Source organism: Lepidochelys olivacea (assembly GCF_965140295.1).
Source record: "Lepidochelys olivacea isolate rLepOli2 genome assembly, chromosome: 4".
NCBI lineage: Eukaryota > Metazoa > Chordata > Testudines > Cheloniidae > Lepidochelys > Lepidochelys olivacea.
The window spans coordinates 132231175-132252029 of NC_140414.1; the positions used below are offsets into that span (position 1 = coordinate 132231175).

Consider the following 20855-nt stretch of genomic DNA (forward strand, 5'->3'; position numbering starts at 1 on the left):
CATCAACAGGAAACCTTCAAACAAACAACTGCAAACAATAAAACAGACAAGGGATGACCCTATGAATAAAGGCAAGAAACTATTATATGCTAACATGAGATGGAGAAAAGGTACTTTGGATCCAATCAATCAGGAGGCATCTTGTTGATCTGGGCTGTTTTTCCACGAAAAACTGGATCCTGATTCCTGTTAAACTAGCCAGCTCTGCAGGATGAACATGGTTGTGGGGGAGGCCTACTTGGATAGGAAAGGTAACTATTAGTAAGTTTAGGCCCTAGTTTGGATTTTATGACTGTTTTGTATTGTAATCATTTTTCTGTCACTGATTTCTAGAGAAGTCCTTAATTTTTCTTAAATAAACCTTTTGTTTTATTACAAGTGTTGATATAAGACAGGACTGGAGATTTAAGGTAAAACTGGGGTGTGCTGCTCCTGGGTAAAGTATCTGGGATTTCTGTGAATAATCAGTATCAGGGACTGGATATCACAGGGGAATGCTTCAAGGGTATTTGGAGTGCATATCTTGTTAACGGCAAGGCAAACAGAGAGCTGGTGTAGCCAGTGGGATATTAAGATCTTTAGTCCAGAGCTCCTGAGGAGATTGCCACAGCTAATGGATTAAGAGCCATGAGTGTCCCAATTTATTTTATTTACAAAATTTGAGTGAAACTTACACTTGCTCATTTATTCAATTGACTTTTCATAGGCATGTGGTGAACCTGCTCATTTTAGTGTATTTCTAAATTAGGCAGACACTCTATATTTATAGCCAATATACAACCAACATTACATGAAGGAACAAGTGCAAGTGAAATCTATTACTTTTTATTACTTTCCACATACACATAATTAAAAAGTCACTGAACACACAAAGAAAAAGGACAGAATGAATCTGAGTGAACATATGTACAACAGTCCAAATATTAGATTTTTTCCATCTTTAAAATCAAGTCATCACAGATTTTTGTTAGTTCATCATTTTCTTTTGCCTGTTAAGAAGACAAAGAATTAGTGAGTCAAGAACAAACTGCAACTCACATTCATATCACAAAATTGCAGTCACAGGAGTCATAGCACCTTTGGTGTTGTGTGGAACAGGAGTTCCATTACAAATGCTCAAATTCTGTAAATGCAGTAAAGACTTGGAACAAGGCATCCTAAGGAGGCATATCTTGATTAGATTTTAAAGGGACAGCTACATTACATTGTTTCCTTAACTTTCCAGGCAGTGTCTAAAATTTAGACTGTAGTCTCTACTGTTAAGGACTATTGTTAGACTGTTGTACACCCTTTTGTAAGTTCTCTTTACAACTAAATAGAAGATGCAACCATCAACATACCTATTACTGGTGCCTGTTTTTCCACTTCCTAAGTGGCTGAAGCAATTCATTATGGAATTATGTTTATAGCATGAGTGATGCTGGTTCTTTAGATCATAATGCATCTAGAACGGATGCAGTGCCATCATATTTAAGCCTCATTCCCAGGACAAGGTGTACTGTTCACTTTCAACCTGAACCTATATTTTAGTTACACCCTTTCAACAGTTCAGCTAGTATCCAGTCTTGGAAGTCTATATATTGTTAGTTACTTCTGAGGCCCATCTATGCAAATGAACCCATTATTCACAATAGATCCCTCTACAAGGGTAGATGGATTCCATCTCTCAGTATCAAAGGGTTCTGCCATACCAATATTTGAGACATACAATCAAGACTCCTATTTCACAGTATCAGCGGGTAGCCATGTTTGTCTTTAAGGTACCACCAGACTTCTTGCTATTTCACAGTGGTATTCCTGAGAACACCAGTTCTGATGCTAGTTTAGAACGTAGCTTATTACAAGTTTAAAACCAGTCAAGTAGCAGATACTTAAACTGACCTTTTGTTCAAGGCTTCTTTCTAGAGACTGTACCCTCATTTGTTCTTTACGCAAAGTAGCTTGCAGTGCTACAGACTCCGTCTTGGCTTTGCCCCGTACCTGGGCAATCTCTTCATTTGCTCTGGAATGAAAGTGAGCTAATGTTTAAATCTGACTTAATTCAAAACAGCTAGCAAGTTACGGTCTGAAGTCAAGTTAGGTTCTTCCACTTTAGAAGTGGTTACAATATTTCTAAGAGAGGTTTTGAGATTGAGATACTAAAGTGAAATCCTGGCCCCATTGAAATCAAGGGGAGTTTTGCTTGTGAATTCACCCTACGTATAAGGTAAACATGAGAGACTAAGAATGAGAAAGTACTCACTGATGCAGTTTTTCTTCAGCATGTGCCTTCAGTGCTTGATATCTCTGCTCTTCCTTCTTAATCCTTGCAAGATAATCTTCAGCACATTTCTTCAGAGCCTCTTCATTCTATCCCAATATAATTGGAGAGTTCAGTTAGTGTCAAGGTGGTTGTTTGAATTTAACCTCATTACCCCATCGGCAGGCAAGACTCTACTACTGCAGGGGTTTTTTTTTGTTTTTTTTTTTAAAACAAAAGACCTGTTCAAGAAAACAAATAGTTAAGGGTATAGTTGAATGTCAGATCTTTCCTCGACACCCAGCCACTTGTTCTCGCCCACCTCTGTTTAGGCTCACTTATCTTCAAAATGCCGACAAAGGAGAAATTCATCCTAGTTTGCATCCTCAACTTTGTCTCTTTTTCTCTCTTCTCTTATCAAAAGCCACCATGTTCTTGAAATTTTCTCATTCTGTGCCACTTCTATTCGTTCAATCAATGTACCACCTACTCTGGCTCAAAGTAAGGCTAAATCAACTCTCTTCCAGGAAAGGCAGAAGATGATGGGGAAAATTCAGGATTTGGACCCTGCTGCAGTTGAATCAAATATTAAATATTTAATACCAAGTATGAAACCATGCAGTGCAACAAAAGCCACTACAGTGAGATGGGAGGAGAAAAGATAAGTCATTTTCCCCTGAGTGAGACTTTAGGGCAAAAAGGCCTGGTCCGCCTTGGTTTGTACAGTTCTGGCACAAGGGAGTTGTGATATAAAAGTTAGGGTCTCCAAGGGCTAATGTAATAGGCAGACTTCTCCTGAACCTGAACCAGATCCTTCTAGTAGAAATGATCTTGGCCCTTGTGATCACCTAGTCTGACCTCCTGTGGCCTCGGAACCTATGAATAATCCAGAGACAGGCTCTCTTTGGACACATATCTAATCTTCTCAGAGTCACTCGTTCAATTGTTCGTGATAGAAAAGGATAGGACACTGAGCTAGTCACATTTTGATGCAACTCTCAAGACAGCCAGGAAGATGTGGAGTACTTTCAGTTAAAAAAACAAAAACAAATTTTTTTTAAACCATACTTACTGCATTTTAAAACATGACTTGAACCTTGTCTACCCTAACTACTAACATCTTTGAGACCTTAACCAGCCACATTTCTAGGGGGAGTCGAATTTTGACTGTGACCACCTAACACCTAGTGTAAAGTGAGGTGTTCTAGAATTTCAGCTATTTCCCCAGTCTCAACAGGGCCTTAGTCTTGTTTGGGATTTGGGAGCACAGTACCAGTGTCACTCCATCATCTTACTTTGCGATAACCTTCTAAAGCCTCTTTCTGTTTTTCAAATCGTTTGAAGAGTTCAGAGAAAGACTTCTCCATGGAGTTCAGATCTGACAGAACTTGCTGTTTCTCCTCCAGCATCTTCTGGTTTTCCTTTTTTGAAAGCTCTTTCTGTTTTTGGGCATCCTCTAAAGATGAAAAAAAAAATACAAGATGGCTGGGTGTTTTTTGTTTTTCTTAAAGCAAAGCACCCCCTCATCCCAGTTACTAAAGACACAGGACCAGACATTACTGTAGCATAATGAAACCGTTACTTCTTATCTCTACTTACGAAACCTTTAATTCTTATCAGCACACGCAGCCATATTACTTTTCCTGCAGAATTCTCTTTAAAGGACCAAAGGACAAGCATCGAAGAACTGTCATTCTTGTAAATATGAGTCTTCCTTAATTAAGGATTTAATCTAAATTATGCACAGCTTTAGCATGCTTACTTGTAAAAGGATGACTAAATGTATACCCCAAATTAAACAGTTATAGGGGAAAAAAAAGCCATCAAGGTTAAAACAGAGTAAAAGAAGCTGTTAAGAGGCAAAGAGGCAGCCCTTTAAAAATTGGAAGTCAAATCCTATTGAGGAAAATAAAAAGGAAAAAAAACCTCTGGTAAATCAAGTATAAGTAGGCAAGCCAAAAAGAGCAACCAGCAAAAGACTAAACAGCAAAAATAAATAAATAAAAGTACATCAGAAGCAGGAAGCCTGCCAAATAATCAGTAAGACCACTGGACGATTGAGGTACTAAAGGAACATTCAGAGAAGATAAGGCCATTGCAGAGAAGCTAAATGAATTCTTTGCTGCAGTCTTCACTGCAGAGAATGGGAGGGTGATTTCCACACCTGAGCCATTCTTTAAGGGACAAATCTGAGGAACTGTCTCAGACTGAAGTCAATAGAAGTTGTTTGGGAACAATTGATAAATTAAACAGTAATGTGTGATCAGGACCAGTTTTGAAGGAACTCATATGAAATTGCAGAACTACTAACTGAGATATGTAATCTGTCACTTCTGTACCAGATAGCTAAGGTGACACCAATTTTTAAAAAAAAGAAGACTCCAGAGGTGATCCTGGCAATTATAGGCTGGTAAGCCTAACTTCAGTACCAAACAAATTGGTTGAAAATACAGTAAACAACAGAAATATCAGACTTGGATGAACACGATTTGTTGGGGAAGAGGAGAGATGTCTTTTGTAAAGGGAAATCATGCCTCATCTATTTGGATTCTTGCGGGGGGTGGGGAAGGAATCAACAAGCACGTCGACAAGGGTGATCCAGTTGATATAGTGTACTTGGACTTTCAGAAAGCCTTTGACAGCGTCCCTCACTAAAGGCTCTTAAGCAAAGTAAGCAGTCATGGGATAAGAGGGCAGGTCCTCTCATGGATCAGTAATTGGTTAAAAGACAGGAAACAAAAGGGTAGGAATAAATGGTCAATTTTCATAATGGAGAGGAATAAATAGTGTCCCCAAGGATCTGTTCTGGGACCAGTGCTGTTCAACATATTCATAAATCTGGCAAAAGGGGTCAACAGTGAGGTGGCAAAATTTGCAGATGATTCAAAATTACTCATGACAGTTAAGTCCAAAGCTAACTGAAGAGTTACAAAGGGATCTCTTAAAACTGGGCAACTGGGAAACAAAATGGCATATGAAATTCAGTGTTGATAAATGCAAAGTATTGCACATTGGAAAATATAATCCAATCTATACATACAAAATGGTGAGGTCTAAATTAGCCATTACAACTCAAGAAAAATCTTGGGGTCATTATGGATTGTTCTCTGAAAACTTCTGCTCAATGTGCAGTGGCAGTCAAAAAAAAAAAGCTAACAACGTTAGGAACGATTAGGAAATGGATTGATAAGACGACAAAATATCATAATGCTACTATATAAATCCATGGTATACCCACACCATAAACACTGTGTGCAATTCTGGTCATTCCATCTCAAAAAAGATATAAGAAATGGAAAAGGGCAACAAAAATTATTAGAGGTATGGAACAGCTTCCATCTGAGGAGAGATTAAAAAGACTGGGACTATTCATCTTAGAAAAGAGATGACTAAGGAGTGGAGGGGGTATGACAGAGGTCAATAAAATCTTGAATGGTATGGAGAAAGTGAATAAGGAAGTGTTATTTACCACTTCACGTAACACAAGAATGAGGGGTCACCCAATGAAATAGACAGCAGGTTTAAGACAAATATGAACAAATACTTCTTCACACAATGCACAGTCAGCCTGTGAAACTCATTGCCAGGGATGTTGCAAAGGCCAAAACTATAACTGGATTAAAAAAAGAATTAGATAATTTCATGGAGTATAGGTACATCAATAGACAGTCAGGGATGTAACCATGCTTTGGTTTTCCCTAGGCCTGACTGACAGTTACTGGGACTGGATCACTTGATTGCCCTGTACTGTTTGCTCCTTCTGAAGCATCTGTCATTGGCCACTGTCGGAAGACAAGAAACTAGGTTAGATGGACCATTGGTCTGCCCTAGTATGGCCGTTCTCATATTCTTATGGACTCAAGATGCAAGCTTTTGGCTGACATGTTAATCGTTGCCTTTGCAGTTTAGAACAGTAGAAACAAGAAGTGTCCACCAGAGGGTTCCACTGACATTTGGTCAGAAGTGATATGGCTGTGTGTGATCTACAGAAGTGGAACAGATTATTGTTCTCATTTAGTAGCAAACTGTTGAATTGCTTAGTAAGCAACTGGAACTTGTAACATCAATGGACCATCTAGAATTGAACAGCTACGAGCCATATTGTGGCCATTACTGTGCATGCCTCAGTTAGGTACAAATCAGGCACCTACCTTGCTACGTGCATGTGTCTGTACAAGTCAAGCAAACATGTAAGTACCCCAGTTGTGTAATTAAGATGCATACAACTGTGCACATTCTACTTTAGAAATCTGTCCATAAACACATTAATTTGTCTAGCTCTGATCTCTGTTCCAAGGATTCAGTATGATACAAGTGTAACATGTAATGCAGTATTGACAGCATGACTAAAGTACTAGATATTCTTGTGTCAAAGCCAGCTATATATTTAGTGAGCCCTTCAGGTCTAAGCAAAAGCCCATCTCAAGCAGTGTTCCATTTATTCAGTATACTTACCCATCATTTGGGTTATTGTACCTTCAAACTCTGCAACAATTTTTCTAAAAAAACAATATTGAATATACATTAGAGAAAGCAATCAAAAGCAATAAATCAAGCTGTATAATTAGCAGGCACTAACCCCATTTCCAGGTATTCCATATAAAGCCTGTCATACTTCTTTTTCCATTCTAAAACTTCCATTTGCTTTTCTTGAACCTTAAAAAAAAAAAAGTTCTACATTTACTTAACAGGGATTGAGATAAACGGACATTCACAACAACCTGAAGGGTATCTTAAAGAGGTGTTGACAGAAGATAAAATTTTCCCTATGGACACTATTTCATAAGTGTCAGTTATGGCAGAAAGCTCTAGTACTAGTCAGAGACAGACCAGTAGACTGGGTGATGTAGTGTTATCACTAGTCTCATAGTTCATTGTAATATTCAACACTTCTCAATCAAAAAGATTCACACAAAAAATTGTTTTAAAGCAGATTACAAGTGACCTTCCCATGCTATCCCTGTACACACAGCACTGGTGTTTGTTGCATCACATAGCAAGACTAAGTTTACTATTTCTTCATACATTGATCACAGACTGTTTTTTTCCAAGTAGACTTCCCCTAATTTGTGATATAGGCATCTTACTCCCTCACTGTTCGCGGTATTAAACTATTGACTCTCTCAGAATGCAGCCAACTCTTTTAATCTATTCAAGTCAATGTTAATTTGCAGGTTGAATCAATCTGTGTTCACACAAATTTGGAGGGAACAAGGATAACCTTACATTTTCAGACAAGTTATATTAAGATGGAGTTACAGTTGAGAAAAAACACATTAGCTATGTAGGAACTATCCTAGTAGCAAGCATTATAACCCCAGGAAATTCAGGCTTAGTTTAAAATGGTTGGCTCTCTTTTAAGTTATAAGAAGCACAGTTAAGGCCCCCAGACAAACATGACTCTGTCCTGTAGTGAAGCCATGCAATAACCATGAAGTTATATTTGTGTTTGTTGCTCCAGATTAGAAGAAACTGATTTGAAAAGATAAGATTCTTCCCCTCGTGTTGTCACTACAGGGCATTTTAAAAATAATTTAAAAAAAATTATTTTTTTTTAAAAAAAAGTCTTCCTCCTTCAGAGAAACTCATCAAGAATGGTCTTTTCAGGGCATCCATCATTTCTTGTTCTTGTCACAGTACAGTACTATAGTTGGGAGGTGCCCCCACCTTACCCCACACAGGCACAGCCCACTGGCACTGGAGACAACGAGGCAGGCAAGGAGGCTGAAGGTGCTGTAGGCTAGAAGCACATTGAACAGCAGCAGCGGCAGTTTCCCCTACTCTGCAAGCACCAGGGACGGGGGGGCTCAACCCTCGGCCTGCCCACTCCACCCCTTGCACGAAGCCCCCACCCTTAACCACAACTTTAAATGGAGCATGTTCTGTAATCGAGCAGGGAAGTAAGATCGAAACAACGTGAAGCGAGATGACGTTACGTGGGGAGTTACTGTACTTCAAAACCTGAAAAGGGGGGTGGGGGTAGTGGGATAACAAGTGTTGAAATAGATGCCCAGTATTTACTGAGTAACTCAAAGAGGGGAATGCTTGCATGTGTTGGATCATATTAAAGAAGTTCTGTATTAAAATCACAAATGAGTTTGATTCCCCATAGTTTAAATTCCAGGGTATTACTAATTAAGAGGTCTCTTGATTTTTGGTACTGTTTCTCTCCCTCTGTGTATGAAACTTGCAAGCTTCTAATTGTGTTAGTACATTCTAAGACAGAGTCTGTTCTCAAAGCAATTCTTTGTAACAACAACTACTCAGAGAGACTCAAAGCAATACTCTAACAGAAACAGCACCTAGAGACTTTCCGCCCTTTTGTTGTATTCATCTCACTTTGTTAACAATTGTGATTAAAATAGAGATAGAGGATGTATGTGGATGGATGCTTGGTGGGGATAATAACGGAATGATCAGGGAGGCGCCAGCCTAAGAATCCAGTGTCCATCGGCGGAAGAAGGCATCAAATGGAAATAAACAGAGGACCCCCAGAGGGCAGACTGGAATCCACCCAACAGCCTCAAGAATGGGAGAACCAAAGAACAAGATAACATCTGGCAGCACGGAGCCGTCAGGATTGTGACATCTGCTGATTGATTCAGCAACAGCATGATGAAGCAATTCCCGTAGACTGGCATAGGAAGAAATTCCTATAAAAATGGACTCTAGAAAGTGAGAACTTTGGGGTCTGATTCTACAAACCAACTTCCAGCAGCATCAGATGAGCATCTGACAAGGCCCTGCTCCCTCCTCATATCCAGGCCACCTGGCCAGTGGCTTGGCATGAGCAACTCTAAGGCTGGTAACTAGGATAACCTTGCAGAACCTGTGAGAGTGTGTATGAATAAATATGAAATTGAATGGATTGTTATAGCTATAACTAACTGCTTACTATGATTCTTTCTGTATTCACAATAAATGTGGCATTTTGCCTTTTCCCCTTTAAGATGATCCTGCTGGTTTTTATTTTATTGGTATAACACAAGTTATAATGACACGCCTTTTCAAAGTAAGTGCTACATTCCTCAAGGCTTTTTAAGCTTTCTTCTTACCTCTAGTTTAACTGTTTCAACAGCTGCATCCATATCTTTTTGGCTATATTTCAGCACTTCTATAATAGCGTCAACTGCAGTGTTGGTTGGCACACCAAAAGGAGAGAGCGGTGAAGCATTACTGGTTGAGATATCTGGAATTAGAGGAACTGTATCCTTTGCGGAGAAGAAAAACAAAAAGTTTGAGTGGCTACCACATCAGCTACACTAGAATCTATTCAGATTATTGCAAGTTATTTTAACCCCAAAGCTATCCCTATAAACTGCTTAGTCATTTTTCTAGCTTGATAAAGAGATGTGGTAATACTATAGCTATATTGAGATGCAGCGCACTGCACTATTTGCCTATTCATGAACAGCAGACAAAGAAACAGCTCCCCCCACAGCAAGTTAAGCATTACTGCTAGGCAAACAGACCTTCATCCACATAAAGAATTATACAAGGACAGCCAAGTTTAAAACTTTACATTTAATTGTAGAATTTGGCACAGAGTGCTGCTTATTCAAGAAGCAGAGGAACTACAGTGAAAACCCATTTCTCACCTTACATGGGTTCAGCTGTATGAAAAAAGAATGCTTTGACTGAAATGGGAATCTGAGCTGCCTCTAGGGACTGAAAGGCAACATGCAATAACACCAGTCTAGGAGCCCACTATCCAAGAGCAAGCCTGTTTTAGTGTTTAACATCAGAAACACTGTAGATCATTAATAGCGCCAATTTTCAGAGATATGATCAATGCTATTAGGCATCAGAGAACCATTTAATCAAGTTTAATCTAAAGGATCATGTACAAAAATGCTTCTCATCACACAAAGTTTTGTAAGAATTTAGCTTAAGGTTATGGTAAGCAAGCGAGATTTCCCCCGTTTCCCCCAAAGGACCAGTGCTTAGTGCTGGAATTTCCTCTTTATCCTGAATTTCTGTACTCAGACACACAATATCTTAGCCTAATTTTAAGCCAAAAATTAAATATGTTGAGATTGTAACATTTAACTGCTCTCTAGGAAGACATAGTGTGGAAGATACTAGGAAGAGAAATTCAGGGTGTGGAAGACACTTTTGGAGATTTGTTTTTAATTGCCAGAGTAAAACAAAAGCGCCAACAAAAATGTTATTATATAGCACAATTATAGGACAGTGACTCTGATGTCAAAACAAGCTTGATAGAAGCCTCCTCACCAGTGATAACAGTTCACTTAAACATTAAAAAAAAGTTAGTTTTAATACCCAGTATTGGGGCTAGAAACTATTTTAAATATGAAGATCTTGTGAATAGGCCAACTGCCTCTTGAGCACCCCTTCATGGCCTGAGATTACTCTGCAGGTACCTGGCTCTACTAACAGAGCCATCACACTCAATCAAGCTACCTAAACAAATTCTATGGTTCAGCACAACCCTCCTTGGGGATTGTTTTATCAGAGTAATCAAAAATAATAATAAAACAAAGTCCTCAAACCTCCATCAAGGCTGCAATCTGCATTTCCTGCTGAGGGTGTCTCCTAGGTGTTCCCTACCTGAAGCCCTTTTCCCTACGGCTCAGGATTTCATGCTGGAACTTGCTCACTCCTAGCAGTCTCTGACTTCCATTTTACTGTTGTCTCTCTCCCTGAGCACTCCCCTTTCTGAAGCTTCCTGCTGCTTTTTATAAAGGAATCGGCTCCTCATATACAGCTGGTTCCACTAACTAATCTCCATATCCCATCTTTGAGGTGTGGCCAGCAGGGCTAGTTGTACAGGACTGGCCAGCTAACTAACTTTAACATTCAGTTTTAAATTTCCAATTTGGAATATCATGGGGTTCTGATCAAAAACCCAAATAATCTGGTTCTGTGGATCCTGCCAAGACTATGCCAATGTGACCTGTGGTGCCTGTGGAAGCCCTCACTGGAAATGCCAAGGGCAGGGCAGGCTGCAAAAGGGAGAGCAGATACTCCCAAGACTGGTGGGAAACACTGAAGTTTATCTCCTCAACCAGTCACAAACCATGCTTCTGATTCCCCACTAGTTATCAAGAAGCAAAAAGGAAATCACACAGCCCTCTTATTTCATTCCAGTTCTCTGGCTCCCAGTCAGCACCTAGTCCCAGTACAGTGAGAAGTTTAGTTTTAAAACTACTCACATATACAAAAAATGTTCTTCTGACCCCAAAGGGCCAGCCACGTTACCAGATCAGTACAATTTGGATCTTACCCAAAATACCAAGCTGCTGGTCAGTCCTTTATGGGGGAGGGATAGCTCAGTGGTTTGAGCATTGGCCTGCTAAACCCAGGGTTGTGAGCTCAATCCTTGAGGGGGCCATTTAAGGATCTGGGGCAAAAATTGGGGATTGGTCCTGCTTTGAGCAGGGGGTTGGACTAGATGACCTCCTGAGGTCCCTTCCAACCCTGATATTCTATGATTTAGTGTCTAAACCTAAAGGTTTATTGTAAGTGGGGGAAGGACCAGAAGAGAGATGTATATCAGGCTCCTAGCAGTATTGGTGATTTTGCTGGCTTGAAAGTCCCTCTGGAATACATCCACAGCGTGGATGGGTCATTCAGTCCTTTATTCAGAGTTTCAGTTTGTAGCAAAGTTCCTCCAGAGGTAAGAAGCAGGATTGAAGCCAAAATGGAGAACATGCAGCTGCCTTTTTACAGTCTTTTGCCATGTGGCTTGTGCTTCCTTTGTTTCAAACAAACTGCCCAGCACATGGCTTGGAAGCCTTTTCTGTCCTTAGGCATGCCCTTCATGCCTTGTTGATTCATAAGGTGTATCCCCATACCTTCTCTCAATGGGTCAGTTGTACAGCTGATGGTCCTTAATTGGCCATCAAGCAGACTAGGCAGTACAGATACCAAACTGTCTGGGGGTGTCACCCAGAAGCATAGCACAAGTTTGAAATACAGACATACATATCTAGAACTCATAATAAACACATACATCAGATCATCAGATCTGGCAAATTATAACATTTTTGCAGATACCTTACATGGCATATCTGGCATAACTCATTACAAAATGGATATTCATAATATCCTCAAGTGTACCCCAGATTCAATACATCATCACAGCTCCTTTGTCATTTTAAAACTCAGACAACCTATATGTATTAAGCCATTTAAAGTCTCTTGGCAACACTTGTAATGCCATTCACCCAGTGAATGCATACGTCCTGTTTGAGGGTACTGGCAATTGTAACACCAACACTAACCCACAGCAGTGCAGGAACACTAAGCAGGCAAGAAGTTGATAAAGGTTGTTTATTCTTCCCACTCGAAGAACTCATCCAAAAATCCACTAACATGAAAATTGACATGTTTATGATTTACTTACTGGAGCTGGGAAAGTTCCCAGAAGATCCAGTCCTTTAGGCTTTTCTTCATTTTGAAGAGATTTCACTGCAGGCTTTGGGGTTTCCAAAGGCAGTCTACTGAAGTCAGAAAGAGGACTAAAAAAAACAAACACAGTTAAAATGAGAGTGTTCAAAACCAAATTTATGTGCTATAATTTAGATTAATATCTACACTTACCCACTTTGAAATGGTGCATTGACTACACATGAGTTTATTGTTCCAGGGGCCAGCTTTTTGGGGCTGTCTCTCAGTAGAGGGTCAAACTTCAAATACAATGACTGCTTCCTCAAAGCAGACTCTTTAAACTGGGGAGAGATAGGGGAGATATTACTCACATTGAAGGATATGTTACTTTGTAGTATAGCCAACTCAGAAACTTCAAGTGGTGTGTTCTCTCCAGAAGATAGGCTTAGTCAAACCTCAGCCTTGGCTAGACTACCAACAAGGACAGCAGCTAATTATAGGGGGATCATGAGAAAGACTGAGCTCAACCCATTGTCTCTATCTACTCATGAGATGGTACATAAAACTGCTACACCCAACTGGGCCACATTTGAACCTACAACCTAGAGGAGAAAGGATTAGATCTTATTGTTCTCTCCCCACCCCTAACTCTTGAGCCAACAAGTTTAACTGCTTAAATATCAGATACTTACTGAGGATGTACCGAATTGTTCCAGGTAGTCTATTTCTATGCCCATTCCTAGAACTGGAAAGGGCAAATATATTAATAAAAATGATTTAATACAGTCATACAGTTGTTAATAGAGCAGGATGGAAAGTGACATTGATATGAAACTGATGGAAAGCAAAGAGAAACTACTGTCCCCAGTTAGATTAAGTTATTAGCAGGAGAAAAGAACCCTGAACTTTAGCCTAGAAGGGAAAGAGTTCGCATTTAAAAAAAAACAAAACAAAAAAACCCCACAACCCCACTGCTCTTCTTAAAACTCAGGTTTATTTATTTGGGGATGGAAGGAGTTAACACGATTCAAGTGTCTTGATGTAGTTGAAAAGCTAGTGCACATCTTTAAGTTTAACATGGAGGTATCCTCAAGAATGGACACACTGCTCTTCTATGAGCTCTGTCCTTTTAGTATATCATTGACAGTTCAATCTATGCAGATTTACACACAGCTGCTATTACCATAGTCATCGTTTTCCAAAATGATCCACCAACCCAAGTATTAAGAGGTTTGTGATAGATTGTAAAAGGGGAACCAGTAAACTTAATGTGCAATGATAGACCTAGCCCTCTAGTTTTGAGCATAAACAATCTTTTGAATTATGCAGCATACTATAGAAGTTTTTATTTTTTAATAAAATTGCAATTCTGCACTTGATTTCTCTGTTTAAGGTATGAAAATGCAGAAAAGCCATTTGTACCATAACAAGGACAGGGTGGGTCCTATGGGTTTGTATGAAGTAAATGTAGTATCAAGATTGTTCAATAGATTTGTGTTTTGTATAGTGGGCACTTTGGTAATGTGTGGTTTTATGACCTGAAAAGAATAATTCAACATAAAAGTGCTTTTCTAATGTTACAACCAGCCAAGTGAAACCCATTAGAAACTGTATCATTGTCACCAAAACAGGCGAGGTGGTATTGTTTGGATTGTAACTGGATTTGGCACCTGGTTATTTAGTGACTATTGCTTGACGGGACAATGTCAACAGGAAATCTAGTCAGTTTTTGAAGGGGGAAGGAAAAGGAAAGAGTATTTTTGGATACTCCACCAGCTCCGACAACCCTGCCAGTTTTGGTGGCTTTAAAGTTACTCCTCTCCCCCCTCCTTCAACTTTAAAAATAGCTATTGGGTAGTACTTGCAAGAAGCAAACAGTCAAAGAAAACTATTAGAGGGAAACTGACCGTAAACAATGCTTTCAAGTGTTAAGTGTAAAAAGTCCTCTTTAAACTTCTGTCAGTTTCAATAATCTTAGGAAAAGTTACTGGTCTGAATTTAAGAATTGTCCCTTTAAAGGTAGGCAGGATGAAACATTAAAAACTAGAATTGGTAATGAGATGTATGTTCCTGTAACTTAAACTGAAGTAGCAGAAAAACAGCATACAGAGCTGTTTTAACAGCATGTGTGTCCAGTTCTGTTGCAGCGCCTTGCTAAGAGCAACTGCTCTTACCTTCTGTTGAGGGTCTGAAGTACTCTTCAGACTCAGTGACTACTGTTGGATCATTTATATCAACTGCCATTTCAGTTTTCTTGCAATTGGCTTCATGTTCTTGGTCAGCCAAAGGGGATGTTCCACTGCCAAATAAAGGCAAGTTATCTTGACTGTGGGCATCAACTGGTGAGGTATTTGAGCTTGTTTTTTTCTCCTGGAAGGCATACACACACACAGTTTGTAATATGGAACATTGGGAGTATGGCTGGCATAGTGCATTTATGGCACTTAAAAACGTTAGTGATGGTTAAATCAGTTTGTTACACAACAGTTAAAAGGGTTGCTGAAACAGAATCCATGGGGAAGACTGCAACAGCAGCAGGAATTTGTTAACCCAACACATTGTGTTAATCCTCATCAAGCAGAACTGCATTTTATCAGATTCCCCACCCTTGATTTAAGTTTTTAGCCTGAGCACTTTATGCTGTCAACTAAAATCAAGATATTTCAGATATTCCGTGATACTGATTTGATCCCTTCAGTTATGTCAGGCTGAGTTTATGGATTTGGTATTTGGTACAGACAGGGCCCAACCCCTCTTTCATTGGTTTTTAAAATAAACTTTGTTTTCACTAAAGAAGTCTGAGGATCTGTAAGAGTTACAGTTTTAGACTGAAAGGCATGCAAGAAGGGGAGAACAGCAACTTTATTAGAAATAGAAAACTGCTTTAACATAATGGTTTTACCTAGAACTGGATATCTTAAATATAGATACACATTACCATAGTTAGTTCTCTTGAAGATTCCTCTTCAATTTCTGCTTGAACTACAAATTTGTCTTCATCTTCACTCAGTTTTTCTTCAGGGAAGCTACTAAACAAACGGTTAAAGTCATTGTAATCTAGTCAGTTGTAAGGTCTAAACATGTTCCTAGACCTGGCTAAGAGTCATTTAGGCAGAGGAAGCTTGTTTGACAGCTTGCCTCCCCCCTCAGCCCACAGCTAATATAGTGGTCTCTAAATGGCAACAAGCTCTCCATTAACAAAAAATCAGCAGGTAAGACAATGAATTTACATACTTCTCCCATGAAAGCTAGAATGCTATCATGGATGCATAGAAAGTCATGACTGTCACAGAATGGCCAAACAGCCTTTTCCATTAACAAAAAACAGGGAGATTAGATTTAAAGGAGTTTCTACTTCTGTGAAAACAGCTCTGTTGGAGTTAAACCCCAGAACTCATAGGGTTCCCACCCTCCCCTTAACAATGGTCTAATATCCGTAGTAACATTTTTATAGGCACTCCATAAAGCCTCACTGTAGCAGTCCAAAACTTTAGCTGATGGTAGTGTAAATTTAATATTTACCCTAAGTTTAACAGTAATAGGTGGCTCTGTATGCTTGACCAGGAGAGTGAACACGTATTACTCATTCTTATCAAATGAAATGAAATAGAGTCTATTCTGGATAAACAGCTAGTTGTTTCCAATATGTTCCATAGTAAAGTCGTTGGCATGTAGTGGTTAAAACTGGACTTCAAAACTCAACACCCTACACCCTAAAATTAACTAGGGGAAGAAAGCTCCAGTCCCTTGATATTACTACTTTTTCCTGCAGCTCCAGATTTTGTGAGAAGCATTTATATTACAGACCGTGTTCACAACCAGAAAGCAGTGTGAACTCCCTACTATAGAATAATAGGATGAACAAGAGGGTCATTTCTTCCTTGCTAGCTCTTGTCCTGCACCCCAAGAACATTAGGGTTAGGTACCAGAGGTGAAGTGAGAATTGATTTTAGGCTAAGAGTGTAAAACAGAACAATTGTCCAGTTTGTTCCGCTCCCTGCTACTGAACCAGCCATTATCTGGTAGCTCTCCAAGCTTTAACATCTACAATGGAAGGAATGTGACAGATCAGTGAATGGGAAACAGGGTAGATATAATGTTTATTTTGAAGGAGGGGCAGGGCAATGTTGAAGGGAGAGCAGGCACACAGATCTGATGCTCTTATCTTTTATTTTTTGAAGCAAGGACAGAGAGAAGTATTTTTAAAATTTGTTGACTGTCAACAGAAAAATTCTGTTCAGAGGCACCAGCACAGATTTCTCAGAACTGTACAGATTTCTGCACCCACAAATTTTTGGCATCATCTTGCCCTGAAAAAAAGTCTTTGAGGCAGTTCTACAAGTTCAATTAAAGATTTACTTACTGAGCTTCAGGCACTATTTCTTCAGCAGTCTCATCTGCAACAACAATTCTGTTAAGCTGCTCTGGTGGAAGAGATTCCCTTTTTGGTAAGGTGTTATCCTGTTCCTCTTGCTGATTAGCTTTTTCGGTGTTGGGTTTAGGGCATTTGGGTGAGCTAGAAACTTTGGAACCTCCTCCAAATGGATTAAAGTTTGGATCATCAAATTTGTCCCAGTCAAAGTTATAAGATGCACTGGAAACAGGAATATCACTTTCTGTTTTACTCTTGCTTTTTGCCTCAGAGTTCTCCAATGTTTTCCCTAGAGCTATAGCGGTTTTCTTGGAAGGAGGCTTAATTCCAGGTCTTTTACCTAGTTTCCTTGGAGGTGGCCTTTTACTAGCTGTGTTATCAGTGAAGTCAAATTCTAGTTTCACAGATTCGGCTTTGGAGAAGCTAGCCTCTTCTTCAGGTTTTGACTCTTTTGTTGAAGTTCTTTCTGCTACTAGAGAATTCTGTAGCTTTGATTCCCTAGTTTCGAAAGGATGTGTTGTATCAGAGCTGTTAGGATCAAAGGTGTAGGACCCTTGTACAGGTGGTGGAGAATTCTGTGTGTGTGTTGATCCGTTGGAAGAATTGGTTTTGCTGACTTCACCAGAAGTGGGCTTTATATCCAGTTCAGTGTCATTAGGAATTGGTTTGGATTCATTACCAGACACCACGACATCCATGAAAACAGTCTCTTTTGTCACACCAATAAGGGTGTCTGCATTTAGATTTGTACTCTCAGACACTGCAGCAGTAGGTGGGGAAGTAACAGGAAGGGTATCATCCAGTGACAGAGAATTTGTATCATTTTTCTCAGAAACCTTTTCAGGGTTGCTAGACAATATAGGAGACTTTTTTAGGCTCTCAGGAGAATTCTGCATCTGAGAGGAACTCTGGAATGGATTGATGTTGTTTAAGTTATCAAAATCAATGCTGTATGTACCACAGCTTTTCACTGGCATCTCATCATCTGGATAAGGAACAACACTGGCTTCCTCCTGCATTTGTGCATCTTCTCTAGTAATTTTAGTGTCAAATTCTGTTACATGTTGATTTCTGTTACACAAAAATAAAGTCAGTGTTAATTTATAATTAGCCATTTTAAGACACCATTTAAAAAAACAGTTTTCAAACTCATATGCTGGAGTTTGCAAAGCTTTATGCTACACCAAAAGAGTTGGACATAAGAAGGCTGAGATCACCATAAAAGCAAGAGAATTTGTCTGCTTTCTAAAGAGCCTACCACCCTGGTATCTTACTGTTCAGGGATTAGAGAAAAGCCAACAAAACCTCTCTTAAAGAAGTCAGTTCTCCTCCACCACATTGTGCTCATATAGAAACACACTGCTGAGTCCCCTTCCTTTTCTCCTCAACCCCACATAGGAATGCTTTACAAGGGAGGCTGAAATTCAGGGCATAACTCTCTGGATAGGCTGAATATGTACTGCAATAGTAAAGAACCAGTAGTACTGAAAACCCCTACAGAACTTAGATTCAGATAATGGTACAGATTCCTGGACTACTGTAGATATTCACACAGGGTTTATAAGAATGGGAGTGACCATCAACATAATGTATCAAGTTATAACATGACTCACTTCTTCCATTCCATCCTTTGCTTTCTCTGGTCACTGCTGATTTTTTTTTTTTTTGGCTGTCCGTGAACACTCCCTTCCCTCCCCCGCCATCTATGAAACATGTATGCCAGAATTGCATAGACTGCTCTGAATACAGAAGTTGAATGCTAAGACTTACTAAAAACAGAGAGGCAAGGAAGAACACAGGGGGTGGGGGGAGAAAGAAATGACTGACTGCTGTAAGTGAATAGATTATAGAAAGATTATGCATAATCACTACAGACACATTCTAATGTTATGTTCCCAAGTCACCCCTGAGCTCAAGTTTGCTTATTTGTAGCTCATGTACACATGATAGAGCATTAAGACATTACTTCCTGAAAAAGTATTTCCTCCCATTGTTTTGCCTCTTTTGCAAAAGAGTACAAAAAGTTATATGAATGCCACACACACAAAAGCTATACAGCAAAACATAATTAAAAGCCAACCAGTTAAAGTTCCAGCATGACAAAGTTGGAAGCAAGAAAGGATACAGTTCACTACGATCTCCCCACCCTGTGAGTCTCTTCTCTGCAAGACTTGTTGTCTAAGTAATCAGACCCCTCCCATCCTCTTTCAGTACTTAACCAATAAGAGCCTGAGAACTATGCACCACAGTGCTGTTCTTTGAAAGTTTCCGTCTGCAGTACTTTCTTCCTCTTAGTCCTAAAATAAGTCCTCATACTCCTTACCACAACACAATACTAGACTGCAGCAACACAAGCGTTCTCATTGTAGCATGGAGAAAGGGAGAGGAGATATACAACAGCAGGGGAACGGACTAGATGACCTGCTGAGGTCCTTTCCAACTCTGATATTCTATTATTCTAACAAAAGCAGTAGCTCTTGAGATGCTGTTACTTGTGCCTGAATCATGACTGTACAACACCATCAATAAATGTTCCACTTTGCCATTGTAAAAGTCACTTAATCCCTACATGTCAGACCCTGACATTTAGAGACATAGGAGCAAGAAGTTTAGTTGACATATGAATTACAACTAAGAAATTAGTGACCATGCCTAAAGATCTAGAATCAAATACTGCTGTTCAGTTCAGAGAGGCTGCGTGGATTTGAGATCAGAATTTGACCACTAGTCAAAGATTACCCAGTTCTTTTTTAGCCAGCTTGGAGATAGTAATTTTCTGAAAAAAGAACAAAAAATGCCATACAAGTAGGGTTTATAAGCAATTAAACAAATTAATCACAATTAATCACGCGGTTAAACAATAGATTATTTAAATATTTTTGGATGTTTTCCACATTTTCAAATATATTGATTTCAATTACAAAACACAGAACACAAAGTGTACTGTGCTCACTTTATATTATTTTTATTTCAAATATTTGCACTGTAAAAAAGAAACAGTATTTTTCAATTCACCTCAGACAAGTACTGTAGTACAATCTCTAACATGAAAGTTGAACTTACAAACGTAGAATTATATACAAAAAATAACTGCAAAAAATAAAACAAAGTCCACTCCATCCTACTTCAACCAATTGCTCACACAAAACAAGTTTGGTTACAATTTGCAGGAGATAATGCTGCCCGCTTCTTATTTACAATGTCACCTGTAAGTGAGAACAGGCATTCACATAGCACTGTTGTAGCCAGCATTGCAAGGTATTTACGTGCCAGATATGCTAAACATTCATATGCCCCTTCATGCTCTGGGCACCATTCTGGCAGATATGCTTCAATGCTGATGATGCTTGTTAAAAAAATAACGTATGCATTAAATTTGTGACTGAACATTCTGACATCTATTTCATGTTAGAGCAGTCTCAGATGATGACCCAGCATGTTCTTTGTTTTAAGAACACTTTCACTGCAGATTTAACAAAATGCAAAGAAGGTACTAATGTGAGATTTCTAAAGATAGCTACAGCACTCGACCCAAGGTTTTAAGAATCTGAAGTGCCTTCCAAAATCTGAGAGGGACAAGGTGTAGAGCATGCTTTCAGAAGTCTTAAAAGAGCAACACTCCGATGCAGAAACTACAGAACCTGAACCATCAAAAAAGAAAATCAACCTTCTGCTAGTGGCATCTGAATCAGATAATGAAAATGAACATGTGTTGGTTGGCATTGCTTTGGATTGTTATTGAGCAGAACCCATCATCATCATGGGCACATGTCCTCTGGAATCGTGGCTGAAGCACGAAGGGACATATGGATCTTTAGTGCATCCGGCACGTAAATATCTTGCAATGCTGGCTACAACAGTGCCATGTGAATACCTGTTCTTACTTTCAAG

At 39.3% G+C, this 20855-nt stretch overlaps 1 protein-coding gene across 4 annotated transcripts in view; it reads right to left on the minus strand.

The window, feature by feature from the left end:
- Positions 1 to 809: 809 nt before the first annotated feature.
- Positions 810 to 20855, minus strand: part of TACC3 (transforming acidic coiled-coil containing protein 3) — a 30853-nt gene continuing 10807 nt past the window's right edge. For 2 of the 4 annotated variants that reach the window (XM_084627108.1, XM_084627107.1), the window contains exons 4-16: positions 16956 to 18035; positions 15531 to 15621; positions 14767 to 14962; positions 13285 to 13337; positions 12806 to 12933; positions 12609 to 12723; positions 9295 to 9450; positions 6819 to 6895; positions 6695 to 6738; positions 3535 to 3695; positions 2243 to 2349; positions 1882 to 2002; positions 810 to 989 (exon numbers count right to left, since the gene is read on the minus strand). In XM_084627108.1, coding sequence (XP_084483234.1) covers positions 924 to 989; positions 1882 to 2002; positions 2243 to 2349; positions 3535 to 3695; positions 6695 to 6738; positions 6819 to 6895; positions 9295 to 9450; positions 12609 to 12723; positions 12806 to 12933; positions 13285 to 13337; positions 14767 to 14962; positions 15531 to 15621; positions 16956 to 18035 — 2395 coding nt within the window. In that variant the 3' untranslated portion in view covers positions 810 to 923. Of the gene's footprint in view, positions 990 to 1881; positions 2003 to 2242; positions 2350 to 3534; positions 3696 to 6694; positions 6739 to 6818; positions 6896 to 9294; positions 9451 to 12608; positions 12724 to 12805; positions 12934 to 13284; positions 13338 to 14766; positions 14963 to 15530; positions 15622 to 16955; positions 18036 to 19044; positions 19064 to 20855 lie in introns of those variants that run through there. The other 2 variants (XM_084627110.1, XM_084627109.1) reach the window with 2 other exon arrangements.